Source organism: Schistocerca piceifrons, chromosome 5, assembly GCF_021461385.2.
Source record: "Schistocerca piceifrons isolate TAMUIC-IGC-003096 chromosome 5, iqSchPice1.1, whole genome shotgun sequence".
NCBI classification, from domain to species: Eukaryota; Metazoa; Arthropoda; class Insecta; order Orthoptera; family Acrididae; genus Schistocerca; species Schistocerca piceifrons.
In genome coordinates, this window is record NC_060142.1 from 358047868 (window position 1) to 358066817 (window position 18950).

At 43.9% G+C, this 18950-nt stretch overlaps 1 protein-coding gene across 1 annotated transcript in view; it reads left to right on the plus strand.

Moving 5' to 3' along the window:
* Positions 1–18950, plus strand: part of LOC124798986 (tubulin polyglutamylase complex subunit 2) — a 114638-nt gene that overhangs the window by 33318 nt on the left and 62370 nt on the right. Inside the window, exon 4 of the mRNA XM_047262523.1 lies at positions 18533–18736. Coding sequence (XP_047118479.1) covers positions 18533–18736 — 204 coding nt within the window. The remainder of the gene's footprint in view (positions 1–18532; positions 18737–18950) is intronic.

Genomic DNA, 18950 nt, shown 5'->3' on the forward strand with positions numbered 1-18950 from the left:
GTCTCGAAACCTGGCAGAAAATCCAAGATTCTGGTCGTATGTAAAGTATGCCAGCGGCAAGATACAATCAATGCCTTCTCCGTGCGATAACAAGGTCGTGCGGTAGCGTTCTCGCTTCCTGCGCCCGGGTTCCCGGGTTCGATTCCCGGTGGGGTCAGAGATTTTCTCTGCCTCGTGATGACTGGGTGTTGTGTGCTGTCCTTAGGTTAGTTAGGTTTAAGTAGTTCTAAGTTCTAGGGGACTGATGACCATAGTTGTTAAGTCCCATAGTGCTCAGAGCCATTTGAACCATTTGCGATAACAATGGAAATACTGCTGATGACGGTGCTGCTGAAGCACAGTGACTAAACACAGCCTTCCGAAATGCTTTCACCGTAGAAGAAGAAGTAAATATGCCAGAATTGGAATGAACAACAGCGGCCAACCTGAATAACTTAGAAGTAGACGTCCTCCAAGTAGTAAAGCAACTTAAATCAATTAATAAAAGCAAGGCCTCCGTTTCTGATTATATACCAGTTAGTTTCCTTCCGGAGTATTCTGGTGCAATAGCTCAATACTTAGTGATCGTAATCAGCCGCTCGCTCGACGAAAGATCCGTACCGAAAAACTGGAAACTTGCACACGTCACACCAACATTCAAGGAAGCCAGTGGGAGAAATCCACTAAATTACTAGTCCATATCATTAATGTTGATACGCAGCAGGACTTTGGAAGATATATTGTGTTCGAACATTATGAATTACCTCGATGAGAACGGTCCATTGACACATAGTCACCGCGCCGAGTGGCCGAGCCGTTTGAGGCGCCATGTCACGGATTGCGCGGCCCCTCCCGCCAGAGATTCGAGCCCTCCCTCGGGCGTGGGAGTGTGTTGTTCCTAGCATAAGTCAGTTTAAGTCAGTTTAAGTAGTGTGTAAGTCTAGGGACCGATGACCTCAGCAGTTTGGTCCCTTAGGAATTCACACACATTTGAACAATTTTGACACATGTTGTTGTGGTCTTCAGTCCAGAGACTGGTTTGATGCAGCTCTCCATGCTACTCTATCCTGTGAAAGCTTCTTCATCTCCCAGTACCTACTGCAACCTACATCCTTCTGAATCTGTTTAGTGTAGTCATCTCTTGGTCTCCCTCTACGATTTTTACCCTGCACGCTGCCCTCCAATACTAAACTGGTGATCCCTCAGAATATGCCCTACCAACCGATCCCTTCTTCTAGTCAAGTTATGCCACAAATTTCTCTTTTCTCCAATTCTATTCAATACCTCCTCATTAGTTATGTGATCTACCCATCTCTTCTTCAGCATCCTTCTGTAGCACCGCATTTCGAAAGCTTCTATTCTCTTCTTGTCCAAACTGTTTATCGTCCATGTTTCACTTTCATACATGGCTACACACCATACAAATACCTTCAGAAACGTCTTCCTGACACTTAAATCTATACTCGATGTTAACAAATTTCTCTTCTTCAGAAACGCTTTCCTTGCCATTGCCAGTCTACATTTTATATCCTCTCTACTTCGACCATCATCAGTTATTTTGCTCCCCAAATAGCAAAACTCATTTACTACCATAAGCGTCTCATTATCTAATCTAATTCCCGCAGCATCACTCGATTTAATTCGACAACATTCCATTATCCTCGTTTTGTTTTTGTTGATGTTCATCTTATATCCTCTTTTCAACACTCTGTCCATTCCGTTCAGCTGCTCTTCCAAGTCCTTTGCTGTCTCTGACAGAATTACAATGTCATCGGTGAACCTCAAAGTTTTTATTTCTTCTCCATGGATTTTAATTCCTACTCCGGATTTTTCTTTTGTTTCCTTTCGTGCTTGCTCAGTATGCAGATTGAATAACATCGGAGATAGGGCTACAACCCTGTCTCACTCCCTTCACAACCACTGCTTCCCTTTCATGCCCCTCGGCTCTTATAACTGCCATCTGGTTTCTGTACAAATTGTAAATAGCCCTTCGCTCCCTATATTTTACCCCTTCCACCTTCAGAATTTGAAAGAGAATATTCCAGTCGACATTGTCAAAAGCTTTCTCTAAGTCTACAAATGCTGGAAACGTAGGTTTGCCTTTCCTTAATCTATTTTCTAAGATAAGTCGTTGGGTCAGTATTGCCTCACGCGTTCCAACATTTTTACGGAATCCGAACTGATCTTCCCCGAGGTCGGCTTCTACCAGTTTTTACATTCGTCTATAAAGAATTCGTGTTAGTATTTTGCAGCTGTGGCTTATTAAACTGATAGTTCGGTAATTTTCACATCTGTCAACACCTGCTCCCTTTGGGATTGGAATTATTATATTCTTCTTGAAGTCTGAGGGTATTTCGCCTGTCTCATACATCTTGCTCACCAGATGGTAGAGTTTTGTCAGGACTGGCTCTCCAAAGGCCGTCATTAGTTCTGATGGAATGTTGTCCACTCCCGGGCCTTGTTTCGACTCAGGTCTTTCAGTGCTCTGTCAAACTCTTCACGCAGTATCGTATCTCCCATTTCATCTTCATCTACATCCTCTTCCATTTCCATTATATTGTCCTCAAGTACATCGCCCTTGTATAGAGCCTCTATATACTCCTTCCACCTTTCTGCTTTCCCTTCTTTGCTTGGAACTGGGGTTCCATCTGAGCTCTTGATATTCATACAAGTGGTTCTCTTTTCTCCAAAGTTCTCTTTAATTTTCCTGTAGGCAGTGTCTATCTTACCCCTAGTGATACGCGCCTCTCCATCCTTACATCTGTCCTCTAGCCGTCCTTGCTTAGTTATTTTGCAGTTCCTGTCGATTTAATTTTTAGACGTTTGTATTTCTTTTTGCCTGCTTCATTACTGCATTTTTATAGGTTCTCCTTTCATCAATTAAATTCAATATCTCATCTGTTACCCAAGGCTTTCAATTATCCCTCGTCTTTTTACCTACTTGATCCTCTGCTGCCTCCACTATTTCATCTCTAAAATCTACCCATTCATCTTCTACTGTATTTCTTTCCCCCATTCTTGTCAATCGTTCCCTAATGTTCTCCCTGAGGTCATAGTCAACATGAATTTAGAAAATCATCGTTTTTTTGAAAGACAACTAGCTCTTTACTCACACGAAGTATTGAGTGCGTCGACAAAGGGTTTCAGATTCATTCGGTATTTATTGAATTCCAGGTGGCTTTTGACACCGTACCTCACAAGCGCCTTCTAATCAAATTGCGTGCGTATGGAGTATCGTCTCAGTTATGCGACTGGGATTGCGATTTCCTGTCAGAGAGGTCACACTTCGTAGTAATTGACGGAAAGTCGTCGAGTAAAAAAGAAGTGATTTCTGGCGTTCCCCAAGGAAGTGTTATACGCCCTCCGCTATTTGTTGTCTTCACAAACGATTTAGGAGACAATCTTAGCAGCCGTCTTAGGTTGTTTGCAGATGATGCTGTCGTTTAGCGTCTAGTAAAGTCATCAGAAGATCAAAAACAACTGCAAAAGAATTTAGATATTTGTATGGTGCGGAAATTGACAACTGACCCTAACTAATGAGAAGTGTTACGTCATCTACATGATCGCTCAAAGGAATCCGTTAGATTTCGGTTCACAGTAAATCAATCAAATCTAAAGGCCGTAAAAGCAACTAAGTATCTAGGAGTAACAATTACAAATAGCTTAAATTGGAAAGAACTCATGGAAGATGTTGCTAGGAAGGCGAATCAAAGACTGCGTTTTATTGGCAGAACACTTAGAAGATGCAACAGATCTACTAAGGAGATTACCTACACTACGCCTGTCCGTCCTATTTTGGAGTACTGCTACGCCGTCTGGGGTCTGTACCAAACAGGATTAAAGGAGTACATCGAGAAAGTTCGAAGAAGGGCAGCAAGTTTTGTGATATCGAGAAATAGGGGAGAGAGTGTTCGGACATGATACAGATTTGGGAGTGGAAATCGTTAGAAGAAAGGCGTTTTTCGTTTCGGCGGAATCTTCCCAAGAAATTTCAATCTCAAGCTTTCTCCTCCGAATGCGAAAATATTTTGCTGACGCCGACTTACATAGGCAGAAAGATCATCACTATAAAATAAGGAAAATCATAACTCCCACGGAAAAATGTAGATGTTCTTTTTTCGCACGCTGTTCAAGAGTGGAATAATAGAGAATTAGTGTGAAGTAGATCTGAAGAACCCTCTGCCGGGCACTTAATTGTAATTTCGCGAGTAGCTATGTAGCTGTAGATGTAGATAGAAGTTGGTGGATACAATTTCTTGCATCTTGCTGTAATACTTGTCGAACTTATCGCTGCTGGAAGTGTTTCTTTAACATGTCGAAATTGCGAGTGTACATTACCAGTGCGAAAATGTCCTTGTCGGAAAGAGGAGTGGCGCACAGACAGATGGGCCGAAACAAATGTACCACTGGAACCATTAAACATAGTCTATAATTGATGGCCGTCAGCCAAGGAAGTGAGGAATGAATTTTCGTGATTGTTAATTTAAACATAAATGCTTTACATTAGCAATAAAAGTAATAAATATGGTTTGCAAAAATCGATGCATAATTAAAAGGTGGTCACTTGATGGTACGGCTTGCCGCATTTTCGTGTCCTGTTTCCGAATATCTGATTGCGCAATGGAGAATAGATGTTCGAAACTTGCATAATTCTCAAAGCACTTAATCTGAGCATAGTCCTCTGATTTTAGTTCAATCAATAGTGTTTCTTGATGAGTTTAATATTTACATCTCTGTATCCATTTCCTTCTCCAAATATTTCGTTTTTTCGTAGCTTTTTGTTTTCATCACGATTTTCCTTCATTAATAAAAATACAAGAACGGTAGCAGCTGCTCTCATTTGGAAGCACGACATCGTAGACTTCCACTTTCGTGTCTCACGACGCTACTATAGTGGAAACACTTTTGCAAAGTACTTGCAGCAAGTTCCTGAAAATGACTTAGCCAACCAACTTGCAGATGTAAACTTGCACAAGTTTTTGTTCTCTTGTAGACACCTCAGGAAGTGCTTCCAGAATCATCTTGCTGAAGTAACTTAATAGTGGGTCCACGCCCTTAAGTCATGTTAAATTGGTGCGATAGTGGTACACTATTCCTTGAAGGCATGTTGGACAGTCCATACTGACGCACCAACACTTCTTGCAACAGCACTATGTGGTCATGAGCACATGGAACAAGACAGCTCCTTCCTGCCATACTGTCAGATCTCTTCGTGTCAGATCTCTTCGTCGACGCGTCTTGCTGTGTTGATTCCATACAAGTGACTAGTACATGCAAACCACTTCACTGCTATGATTTAACGTCAACCGTGGACGGTCATATGACCGCATTGTTACAGTTCTACGCAACTTATTGCCCTCCAATGCGACGAGTGTAGTTTTTTAAGGGGGTGATTAATATCTAATCCGATGAGCGTATGGTGTGTGTGTGTATGTATGTATGTATGTATGTGTATGTGTGTGTGTGTGTGTGTGTGTGTGTACCTGTCAGTGCGTGTGAAAAGACAAGAATAAAGTCGATGACTTTTTTAACACACACTACAGTACATTCCGGCTGAGTACTGTCTCCAGCATACTCTTTTTTATCGCTGTTACACACTTTTCATTCCTTTCTAGGAGAAAAAGTTTTAGTGATTTTTGATCCCTGCTTATGTACAGCTCAAATCTTCTCAACTAGATCCCAGCGAGCTGTGAGTGGCACAGGGGTACTTGCTTGGAAATATTTCGAAAAGAATTTTCACTTGCGGCGTTTGCCTCGCAATCAAGGCCAGCGTCCAGCAAACTTTTTGTCGTAAATAGAGGGTTGGGACAATATGCTGCACAGACAGCTTGCTCTATACGTAATACAGATCACTTTAGATCCGTCAGTCTTACACAAAACATTTACGCTTTTGCTGGGGTTGTATCACACCAGCGTCGAATACAGTGTGGACCGTCATTTCCCATAACATCCACATCCAAATGTAAAGACTGATCCGCCGGCCGCGGTGGTCTAGCGGTTCTAGGCGCTCGGTCCGGAACCGCGCGACTGCTACGGTCACAGGTTCGAATCCTGCCTCGGGCATGGATGTGTGTGATGTCCTTAGGTTAGTTAGGTTTAAGTAGTTCTAAGTTCTAGGGTACTGATGACCACAGATGTTAAGTCCCATAGTGCTCCGAGCCATTTTTAAAGACTGATCCAAATTCATACTTGGTACTAAGCAGGAGAAGTGGATCATGAACACACCTTGGCTAAGCTTTCTGATGGCTCCTCCAATCATTGGCTCACATATTATACAAAATGTGTGGAACACGTTGTGAGTGGAGGGTGGGTCGTGTTCTCGTAACAAAAAAGGAATGTTACCTTAAAGTGATACAAAATGACACAGCAAAACAGCTGAACAAAATTGTCTGATAGGAACAGCAATAGTACTGAAAGAGGTAGTAGCAGGTCTACAATGAAAATATGTTAAAATATTGTTTCTTTATTATTTTTTAAGAGTTATTTAAATTCTCCATACTGAGGACTACCATTCTTCCTCCATTGTGTAATACAATTTAAAGATGGAAAAAGAAAAGAAGTTAAAATAAATCGTATTTTTTATGTTTTCCGTCTTTGACCGAGAGTGTAGAATGATAGTGATGTGGCGTACATTCTCTTCATTATGAGAATAATATGATGTGGGCTCCTGGCAACCGTGGATGGGCATTTTTTTCTTTTACCCTTAACCAGTGCCTACATGGGGTCAGCATGGTTATTATCGGGTATGCAATGTTAATGTTAAAGGCTGGCCGGGTGCCCTTCCTGTTGCGATCCCTTTACTCTTCCTGTACGAAATTTCCGTTGACCAATTGTCTGGGTATAGTGTTATCCACGAGAAAGTGTGCGAATGATTTTTGAATGTTGGCAAATTGTGTAACTGAGGTGGGGCGTGAGTACCAGCACGTGATTTACCTATTCAAATGTGGCAAAGCGCCTAAAAACCAAATCTCAGACTGGCCAGCACGCCGTCCCTCGTCGTTACTCGTTCGTCGAAGTCGGCGTGCCTCATTGTAACCTGGAAGCAGCGGGGCAACATGGACGGTTATCCAGTCGGGTTGGGTGGGATTTGAGATGTGGGAAATATTGTGGGGCTGTTATATGGAAACCGATGTGACAACGGTCGTCCTTTTCCACATAACATTGCTGTAATACTTCCCACATCCCTATTCCTATGTCTACCTCTACATCTCACAAGGACCTCCCACGTTCCTTTCCAAATGGCACCTGTACAATATTTCCCATATGTTAATCCCTACCCAGAGTTACCAGAAACCCCATCATAACTGGGATGCAAGTGTTAGGAGACGAGTAGGATGCCAGCTGGGCAAGGGAGAGTTGAGCTTGGACCTTCATTTAGAACGGAAAAGGCAAATAACCGTTGGAATGAAGGACAGATTTTAGGAATTAGTTCAATAAGGAAGAGGAAGGCGATAGAAATTACATTGGGAAAGAACATTCGAAAGCTATTGAAAAGATGAGTACAGTGGTATAACGCTCATTAATGTTGGCGTTCGAAGTATTCGATAAATGCGCTAAAACTGAACGGCAAAGTAGCCGGCATCGGCTTATGCTGTTTAGACTCCGTCAAGTGTGGCTCCCAAGCTTGTCTTTCTCGTTCCAAGCAGCAGTAAGACAGGCCTACACTACTAAGCTGAGACGTATTCCCTCTTCGCCCTTCTTTATACGACATAGATACAGTGTCAGCTATGACTATTGTAAATGGAACTACATTGCCTGACAAAAAACATAAGGCACCTAGAAGGGAAGAAAGAAACGAAAAGAAACTTTACGATTAGAGAGGGTATGTGGTTTTATTTCAGTGATTACATAACAGAGTAGCGTTTACAAAGGATTTGGCAGTATGTGCCCACTTACCAAGTATGACGTTGCACCACTCTGGCCTGGATGCATTCCTGATTCGGTTGGGTACAGTGTCATACTCGTAAAACAGTTGTACCCTTTCTTGAGGCAAGCTGAGCAAAGACTGTTATTAACTGGTCTTTGATGTTCTGGTACTGGGCCAAGGGCAGCGTTGACGTCCAAGCTGGTCACACACGTGCTCTATCTGGGGATGTTGCTAGCCACGGGAGTGTCTCAAAATGGTTCAAATGGCTCTGAGCACTATGGGACTTAACATCTTAGGTCATCAGTCCCCTAGAACTTAGAACCACTTAAACCTAACTAACCTAAGGACATCACACACATCCATGCCCGAGGCAGGATTCGAACCTGCGACCGTAGCGGTCGCGCGATTCCAGAGTGAAGCGCCTAGAACCGCTCGGCGTGTGTCTCAACATCCCGAAAAAAATTCATAGAGGCGCGTTACATGTGTGGTTGTGCATTGTCCCGTTCAAAATTGGCATCACATGAGAGATAATACATCAGGACGCAGGATTTTCGCGACGTACCGCTGTTCTGTAAGAAATCCCTCAACCAGTTGCATTCGTTACCCTAAGATATACCCGTTGGCTAACCATACTGTGACGTCAGGAGCAGCACTACCGTGCCTCTACAAAACACTATAAGAATGAGACCTCTTCCCAGGTAACCGCCATACTCTCCGAAGGTGGTCATCTGGGGCGGTAAGATCCGCATTTCATCGCTGAACACAATGCGACGACATTCTTCATAAGCCCGTGCTTCGCCGCACCACTCCAAACGTAGCCATTTGTTTTGTTGTGTTAACGGCATCCTACGCACAAGAGGGTAATTCGCTAATCTGGCTGCTGTTAGTCCCCGAGCAATGGTACAAAATGACACAGGATGTTTCAGAAAGTCCACTACTTGTGCTCGGATGGCAGGCGCAGGTGCCTGGTTGCACCTTACGGTGATCTCCCCTTGTGGTGGTCAGTGGATATTGCACGTTTCGACCAACTGGTCAAATGGAGACCCACAACTGGCCTCATTTTTAGGAGCCGATAATGCTGTCTCCCTGTCTGTCTCAGTGATCACTCAACATCTGACACTGTTTACATTCCTTGTATATCCTAGCACACCTGATAACATTAAACACAAACAACACGAATGCATTCTGCTGGACGTTATGATTGTCACAGTGAGTTGCAGATATATTCATTTACATACACACTGATGGTGTGTACATGTACGAAGTTACATTGACATCTGAGTATGTATTTTTGGGAGTATCATTTTTTTTTTTTTTCAGGTAGTGTATATGCTAACTTCTAGCGTATGAGAAGGAGCTTAACAGTCGAAATTCTAGTTTCAATGGCGGAGCTTGGAATGAGAACCCACTTGGTGTCACATCACACTAACGACTGCGGTACCTGACCTTTCAAGTTTATCAAATTTATCTCATATTTTTGCGAAAAGTTTCAACACCAATGTTTATAAGCGTTACATTATCGAACTAGTCTTTTCATGACTATAGGGCGTTGGAACTCAAGTTCACGGAATTTACAGGAGAGGCAGAGTCGTTCTAGATATTGTAGAATGTGTGAGAATTTAATGAGTAGGCAGAGGATGCAAAAAATTACGTGGTGCTCCCCTGCCTACTATGCAGGGTGGTCCATTGAACGTGAACGGGCCAAATATCTCACGAAACAAGCGTCAAACCAAAAAGCTACAAAGTGCGAAACTTGTCTAGCTTGAAGGGGGAAACCAGATGGCACTATGGTTGGCCCGCTAGATGGCGCTGCCATAGGTCAAACGGATATCTACTTCGTTTCTTTAAATAGGAACCCCCATTTTTATTACATATTCGTGTAGTACATAAAGAAATATGATGGTTTAATTGGACCACTTTTTTCGCTTTGTGATAGATGGCGCTGTAATAGTCACAAACATATGGCTCATAATTTTAGACGAACAGTTGATAACAGGTAGGTTTTTTAAATTAAAATACAGAGCGTAGGTACATTTGAACGTTTTATTTAGATTGTTCCAATGTGATACATGTACCTCTGTGAATTTATCATTTTTGAGAACGCATGCTGTTACAGTGTGGTTACCTGTAAATACTACATTAATGCAATAAATGCTCAAAATGATGTCAGTCAACCTCAATGCATTTGGCAATACGTGTAACGACATTCCTCTCAACAGCAAGCAGTTCACCTTCCGTAATGTTTGCACATGCATTGACTATACGCTGACGCATGTTGTCAGGCATTGTCGGTGGATCACGAAAGCAAATATTCTTCAACTTTCCCCACAGAAAGAAATCCGGGGACGTCAGATCCGGTGAACATGATGGCCATGGTATGGTGCTTCAACGACCAACACATCTGTCATGAAATAATGCTATTCAATACTGCGTCAACTGCACGCAAGCTATGCGCCAGACATCCATCATGTTGGAAGTACATTGCCATTCTGTCATGCAGTGAAACATTTTGTAGTAACATCGGTAGAACATTACTTAGGAAATCAGTACACATTGCACCATTTAGATTGCCATCAACAAAATGGAGGTCAATTTTCCTTCCTCCCATAATGCTGCACCATACATTAACCCGCCAAGGTTGCTGATGTTCCACTTGTCGCAGCCATCGTGGATTTTATTGGGGTTGGCAGGAGAGCCAACACCGTGTTACTAGAGGAAGCCGAAAGGCACGCGTTTTAGCTCACGCAGGCTGGCGTGAAGTCTGGAACAGGACAAGGAAATTAGAATTTAGGAAAAAACGGACGTAGCTGGTGGAATACTTAACTTTAATCCATTAATGGTGAACGTCGCTCTTGACGGTACATGATTCACAGTATCAATAGTAACTGGTAATGGCGCCTTGCTAGGTCGTAGCAAATGACGTAGCTGAAGGCTAGGCTAACTATCGTCTCGGCAAATGAGAGCGTATTTTGTCAGTGAACCATAGCTAGCAAAGTCGGTTGTACAACTGGGCGAGTGCTAGGAAGTCTCTCTAGACCTGCCGTGTGGCGGCGCTCGGTCTGCAATCACTGATAGTGGCGACACGCGGGTCCGACGTATACTAACGGACCGCGGCCGATTTAAAGGCTACCACCTAGCAAGTGTGATGTCTGGCGGTGACACCACAGATTTTACGTTGCCCAATATTGCATATTATGCCAGTTTACGTTACCGCTGTTGGTGAATGACGCTTCGTCGCTAAATAGAACGCGTGCAAAAAACTGTCATCGTTCCGTAATTTCTCTTGTGCCCAGTGGCAGAACTTGAGGGGATTACTGTTAATGGAGTAAAAGATCCACCAAATGAAAAAGCTACTCCTTATGTTGCTGATCTAGACTGCCATAAAAATGCGAAGGAACTGTTAATCAGAACTGAGGGAGAAGTTTTAGTCTAATTCACAATCGATTTATTGATTTTAAACAAGACAAGACGACAAAATTATTAAAGAAACATCATACAAAAAATATTTATTTAACAAAAGCCTTACTAAAATGGGATCTATGGTGCACAAATTGATCTGCTTGGGATCGACACACGACACTAACCAGAACACTACTTGCTCTATCTCAATTCATACACGTGAATCCAGGTTATGGCATCGAACTACGCCACCACCAAGCATCTATATTCTACCATACAAAAAAAAAGGAAAAATATGGTTCGAAAGAACAGGGTGCTGAGAAATGGATATTATAGCCCTATGTCGCAGCAGCGAATACTTTACCATCCTACTGGTCAAGGCGGCACACTACGATGCGTTTGGCGACTGAAGTCATGGACGGCGGAAATCTGTTATTAAATGTGGGTTCCCGAAAAATGAAAGTACGCGGTCTTGCGTTCGGTTAATTCAGAATGCAGGTACTTCCCTAAGAGCATCTGAAACCCCGACGGATTCCAGTGTGCAGGTGGACCCGTTTGCTGGTCTGCCGAACCAATTTGACTCCATGCCATGACTGTGTGTGTCGGAATACGTCAAATGTTTAGATGGCCGACTCAAGACAAATAAGTACACCCAAGTGTCACTCGTTGTGACCGTGATGATATAAGCAGTACCTCTGACGGTTCAGAAGGTGACTGGCACAGGCTCTAAGTCACACCCAAGCAAAGGATACAAGTCTCACCTTTTAGGTAGAGACCTGCAGTTCTTTAGTAGCGAAGTGCCAGTACAAGAGACTTGTACAAGAGAGACGATCTCCCTTTCTCTGTGTTGCCTACTCAGCTCGGTTCTAAAACACATTTCTCTTTTTTCACTGCCCCCAATTTCTCACAAGCCATTCACGAGCTGGAGCCCAGCATTCTAAGCTCGGTGAATTGTCTTTGCACTGCAAACCGATTTGACCAATCAGAGACTTAAAGTTAATTGGCAGAAAATGCAAAAAAATTCAGGTGGCCTCTTTCCCACACATTTGCCGTGTCTGTTGCTAACACAATACAGGGTGGAAGCACAGCCCTCCATAAACAGCTTGTTATCTCCCCTGTTGCGTCTATTTCAAAGTTTGCAAAGAACGGCCATGAACTAGCATTGACAAAACATGTTTTGAAACAGAGTCTGCACGTCTGGGCGCCAGTTTTCCTGTCCCACAGACATTTGCAGAACGTTTACATTTCTTTTGGCGGCTTGTTTGCTAACAAGGCCTACAATGCGCTGTCAGCGACGTTTTGGCACTAGGCTGTATACCTGGACATCTGCCCCTGTCCGTGGCGCCAAGCTTAATGTGTTTCTGCACAATACGACCGCGGCATGGGGCCATCTGGAAGTGTCTCCTCATCGTTCTCCAGAAAAAACGCGCTTTGTCGCCCCACCAAGGCCGTGCTTTTACTGCAGTCGTTTTAGTCGGCACCCTGTTCCTTTGAACATAGGTAAAGCTTAGTGTATTTCTTTCCCTAGAGCGTGCAAATAAGACCATAAACTGCTGCCCACCATTTCATCATGATGTATGAAGTCAAGTCGCTGTAGATCGTATTTCGTACACCAAATCAGAAGTGAGAGTGCCCTGCAATCTCTCAAACTGTACACGACGTTCAAAGTCGTCGCCATGCAATTCCTGGTGCATAGAAATATGGTATGGGTGCAATCGATGTTGATGTAGCATTCTCAACACCGACGTTTTTGAGATTCCCGATTCTCATGCAATTTGTCTGCAAATGATGTGCGGATTAGCAGCGACAGCAGCTAAAACACCTACTTGGGCATCATCATTTGTTGCAGGTCGTAGTTGACGTTTTACATGTGGCTAGACACTTCCTACTTCCTTAAATAACGTAACTATCCGGCGAACGGTCCAAACACTTGGATGATGTCCAGAATACTGAGCAGCATACGTAGCACACACCCGTTGGCCATTTTGATCACAATAGCCATACATCAACATGATATCGACCTTTTCCGCAATTGGTAAACGGTCTATTTTAACATGGGTAATGTATCACGAAGCTAATACCCTCCGCACTGGCGGAATGTTACGTGATACCACGTACCTATACGTTTGTGACTATTACAGGGCCATCGATCACAAAGGTCCAACTAAAACATTCACATTTCTTTACGTACTACACGAATATGTAACAAAAAATGGGGGTTCCTATTGAAAAAAAAAACGCAATTGATATCCGTTTGAACTATGGCAGTGCCATCTAGCTGGCCATCCATAGCGCCATCTGGTTTGTTCACAAATGTATATATATCACATTGGAACAACCGAAATAAAATGTTCAAACGTACCTACGTTTAATTTAAAAAAAAACCTACCTGTTACCAACTGTTTGTCTATAATTGTGAGCCATATGTTTGCGACTAATACAGCGCCACCTATCACAAAGCGAAAAAAGTGGTCCAACTAAAACATTCATATTTCTTTATGTACTACACGAATATGTAATAAAAAATGGGGGTTCCTATTTAAAAAAACGCAGTTGATATCCGTTTGACCTATGGCAGCCCCATTTTTTTAATTGTTCTCATTTTGTTCGTTTCTGTTCGTTGCATTTGTTGGGTGGGGATGTTCCATGATACCCGTTTAAGTTCAGTGTTGAGCCGTTGACTCAGTTTTTTATTACAGAGGGGAGCTAACCCTCTGACCGAACACGCTGAGCTACCGTGCCGGTGCATCTAGCGGACCAACCATAGCGCTATCTGGTTTCCCCTTCAAGCTAGACGAGTTTCGTTCTTTGTAGTTTTTTCGTTTGATGCTTATTTCGTGAGATATTTGGCCCAGTCACTATCAATGGACCACCCTGTATATTGCCGAAAGCCTCACTTCGATACCTTGAACCGTTCACGCAATAAAAGGGGTGCAAATTTTAGCTGATTCAGTCTATACATGTATGATGATCACGAGAGTTATTCAGTATTGTTATCGCTTGATGCTTGATAGTTTAAAGTCTGGAAAAACGATAGTCGCACTCGAATGGGCTCGAGAATTCTCGATACGCGGCAGGGCTCGATACGGTGTCCAGCCTACCATGACATTTGAGCCTCTTCGAACGAGTGCTAACAATATACAAAGGATTACGAACTAGGCACAATGAGAGGTACCAGAAACGGAGCGAGTACGAGCCTTATTTGTGGGTTTCATACTTCACAAATCAAGGCGCCGCTGTTACAGAAGTGCTGACTGGTTTTCTTCGTTCTCGCTGCAGTTCCGCAAATATGAGGATTCTGAGTAATGGCGCTGCGGTAACTTCATACACGTTGACTCGTTCTCTCTGAAGCATGCTGGAGTGGAAGACTAGTCGTAACACGATTTTGCTGCTGTAAAGTGGCATTGACAAGGTGAAATGACCGACTGTCATGAGCGGGTGGCATTTAACGAAGGTGTGTTTTGTGAGACTGTGGAGAGTGTAAGACGAGAATTCATTGATGCAAAGTACACAATTGCAAATATGTTCCCTCACAGAAGGAGTGATATCTGGAATAGGTTTCATGCTGTAACCCACGCTTCAGACGAAAAACGTACAAATTTCTTCCAACGCAAACGGAATGGTTGTATTCTTGTCTATTTCACCTCCACCATGAAACAGTAAATATGGTACGTGAAACAAAGCTGGGCACAGAGCAACGTCACTGTTATATCCCTGTGACAAAAAAGCGCTATATTTTTGTACTCATTTGCTCATGGTAACTTGCGTTTATGGGCTAACAGCAAGTTGCGTAGCTTATCTTTGATTTGTATGATTTATTATAATAATTAATCACCATTTAGAGATTGCACTTCATACTCATGTCACGTTTTCTGGTACTGTCGCTACACATTCGGTAACAGCTCGAAAGTGTGTCTACGTCAATGTAATTATTAGCCATTTTCTGAATAGATATTAAATAGTGAAATAGCAATCTTCGAAATCGTTTTATGCATATAAATGTATGTACAAAACAGAGCAACATTCACTGCTAACCGATCAGTCGTTATACAAGGTGTAAAAAGATGTACGGCACAAATTGCAGGACATATTCCTCATATGTACACGATGAAATTGCGTTACATGAACATGTTTTTGAAAACGCTTTGTTTCCATGTTACAAGTCATTTCTCCAACCCAATAACCAATGCACACTACATGCAATACTACATGCAATTCCTTCTCACAGGAGATGTTCAATGTACCCTCCGTGGGTGCTGATAGGTGCTTCAACCCGCCTCGATAGTGAACCTCTGATGTATCCCTGAAGTATTGTGTATGGTTTTGCAGCCTTCCATAACCTGGGCATGGAGACTCTGAACATCTTGTACTGGGGTTCCATACACAAGAACTTTTGAACGCCTCCACAAATAGAAGAGCCGGCCGGAGTGGCCGAGCGGTTCTAGACGCTACAGTCTGGAACCGCGCGACCGCTACGGTCGCTGGTTCGAATCCTGCCTCGGGCATGGATGTGTGTGATGTCCTTAGGTTAGTTCTAAGTTCTATGGGACTGATGACCTCAGAAGTTAAGTCCCGTAGTGCTCAGAACCATCTGAACAAATAGAAGACCAGTGGGTTTAGGTCTGGAGAGCATGGATGTCAGGCAATTGGTCCATCTCTACCTATCTCTCTGTCACCGAATCGGTTATTGCCCGGCCTCCACGCTCTCCGGACCTAAACCCACTGTACTTAAATTGGGGGTGCTTTTGAAAGCTCTTGTGTATGGAACCCCAGTACAAGATGTTCAGATTCTCAGTGCCCGAATTATGGAAGCCTGCGAAACCATACCCAATACTCTCAGCGCATCCGAGATTCACTATTTAGGCGAGATGATCCATTATCAATGCCCACGGAGGGTTTATTGAACATCTCCTGTGAGAAAGAGATGTATGTGGTATGCTGGTGCGTTCTGTTCGAGGCCAGCCGGTGTGGCCGAGCGGTCCTAGGCTCTTCCGTCTGGAACCGCGCGACCGCTACGATCGCAGTTTCGAATCCTGGCTCGGTCATGGATGTGTGTGATGTCCTTAGGTTAGTTAGGTTTAAGTAGTTCTAAATTCTAGGGGACTGATGATCCCAGATGTTAAGTCCCATAGTGGTTAGAGCCATTTGAACTGTTCTGTTCGGGTGTGTTTCCCATGATTAATGAGTTGGAGGAAGTGAATTGTAATATGGAAACAAAGCGTTTCCAGACCCATGTTCATAAGACATAATTTCTTCGTGTAAGTGTGAGAAATGTGTCCCACAATTTGTGCTATTTTTGTTACATCCTATGTTGGTCTAGAGCTTGCTTCTGTCAGTTAGGCTGGTCGTACATTTTGTGACATATCAACTTGCTCTTTAGAATGACTGCAACGCCGAAATCTGATCGTTCGAGATAAATGAATAGTAATTTACAATGCAATGGCGGAAATCTATTTCAAAATAATTGCGTATTTAACCGGAATACCTCGAGCCCGCGGCTATACTTGGTGATCAAAAAGTCAGTATAAATTTGAAAACTTAATAAACCACGGAATAACGTAGATAGAGAGGTAATAATTGACACACATGCGTGGAATGACATGAGGTTTTATTAGAACAACAACAACAAAAAAAGTTCACAAAATGTCCGACAGATGGCACTGGACAGCAAAACGTCAGTGATTGCGCATGACAATCGTTTATAAAAGGAACTATAATGAGAGAGAGAATCAGATGTTCCAGCAGTCACAGCATGTTGACGTTGCCTAAAAAGGCGCTTTTAGTGAAGCTGTATTATCAGAATGGGGAATGTGCTAGTTCAGCGATACGATCCTATAGCCACAGGAAGGGGATTCGAACGGGTAAAGGTCCGTTGGCAAATGCAGCTGTGGCGAGAATGATTTCGAAGTTCGGAGCCACGGGTTGTTTAGACGATAGACCCCCGTAGTGGCCGACCGAGCACAAGGTGGAATGCTGCTGAGGCAGTTCAGGAAGAAATGGAGACTGTAGCGGGTTCGTCTATGCACGGAGAAGTCAGCGCTCGTGCAGTCGCACGTCGCACCGGCATTCCATACACTACTGTTTGGTTGGCACTGAGGCGTACCCTCCGGTGCTATCCGTACAAAATGCATCGGTATCATGAACTGTTACCTGGCGATTTAGTGAAGCGGAGGGCATTTGCGGTGTGGGCGTTTCAAAAGATGGCGGAAGATCGCGATTGGTCGAGTAACGTGTTGTGGACCGACGAAGCTCATTTCACGCTCCGAGGGTCTGTCAACGCCCACAACTGCACAATTTGGCCTACCGAAAATCCTAGAACTGTCGTGGAAACTCCATTGCACGACGAGAAAGTCACGGTATGGGCTGGATTTACCACATCTACCGTTATCGGGCCTTTTTTCTTCGAGGAAATGCGTGATTCTGGTTTTTTAACTGCTACCGTGACGGGTGAGAGGTACGCCGATATGTTACAGAATCACATCATCCCCAACCTACCTGATAAACACCTGCTGGAACGTACGATGTTTATGCAGGATGGCGCTCCACCCCATATTGCTAGACGCGTGAAAGATCTCTTGCGCGCGTCGTTTGGTGATGATCGTGTGCTCAGCCACCACTTTCGTCACGCTTGGCCTCTCAGGCCCCCAGACCTCAGTCCGTGCGATTATTGACTTTGGGGTTACCTGAAGTCGCAAGTGCATCGTGACCGACTGACATCTCTAGGGATGCTGAAAGACAACATCCGACGCCAATGCCTCACCATAACTCCGGACATGCTTTACAGTGCTGTTTACAACATTATTCCTCGACTACAGCTATTGTTGAGGAATAATGGTGGACATGCTGAGCACTTCCTGTAAAGAACATCATCTTTACTTTGTCTTACTTTGTTATGCTAATTATTGCTATTCTGATCAGATGAAGTACCATCTGTAAGACATTTTTTGAACTTTTGTATTTTTTTGGTTCTAATAAAACCCCATGTCATTCCAAGCATGTGTGTCAATTTGTACCTCTCTATCTATATTATTCCGTGATTTATTAAGTTTTCAAATTTATACTGACTTTTTGATCATCCGGTACTTGCGAACTTTTGTACACGCCCTCCGTTCTGAGCTAGTTGACTCGATTTGTACCCGACAACAGACTCGGGTGACCGTGGCTGGGACGGTAATTCCAGACTCGAGCCTAAGGACACAAGGAGACGGTGAGTTCGTCACATGACTCGCTGGCGAGTTTAAAGCGAATATACGGAGCTCATTTGTGATCTCTCTGGGCCGGCTGCAGGTGTTCGAGGTGAGCGGCGTGCGGGGCGGCGGGAAGGTGTGCCTCGTCTTCCCCGAGGGCCACATCTGGCTGCTCGACCGCAGCTTCCAGTGGCACCACCTGGCCGACAGCTTCAGCGCCTACTTCCGCATGATGCTCGTGCACCAGGGCCTGCCGCAGTGGCAGCTGCGCTTCACCACCATGGGGCTCACGCCCTGGGCCGAGGTTGGTTGGTTGCTGGACCTACGTCTCAGCTCCGAGTTTGCATGTTGTCAGGGAAGGACGACCTTACACTTCAGTTACCCTTACATTTATCTGAAACACGTATTCACTGTCGTAAGCCGGCCGCGGTGTACCCTCCGTGGGTGCTGATACGTGCTTCAACCCGCCTCGATAGTGAATCTCTGATGTATCCCTGAAGTATTGTGTATGATTTTGC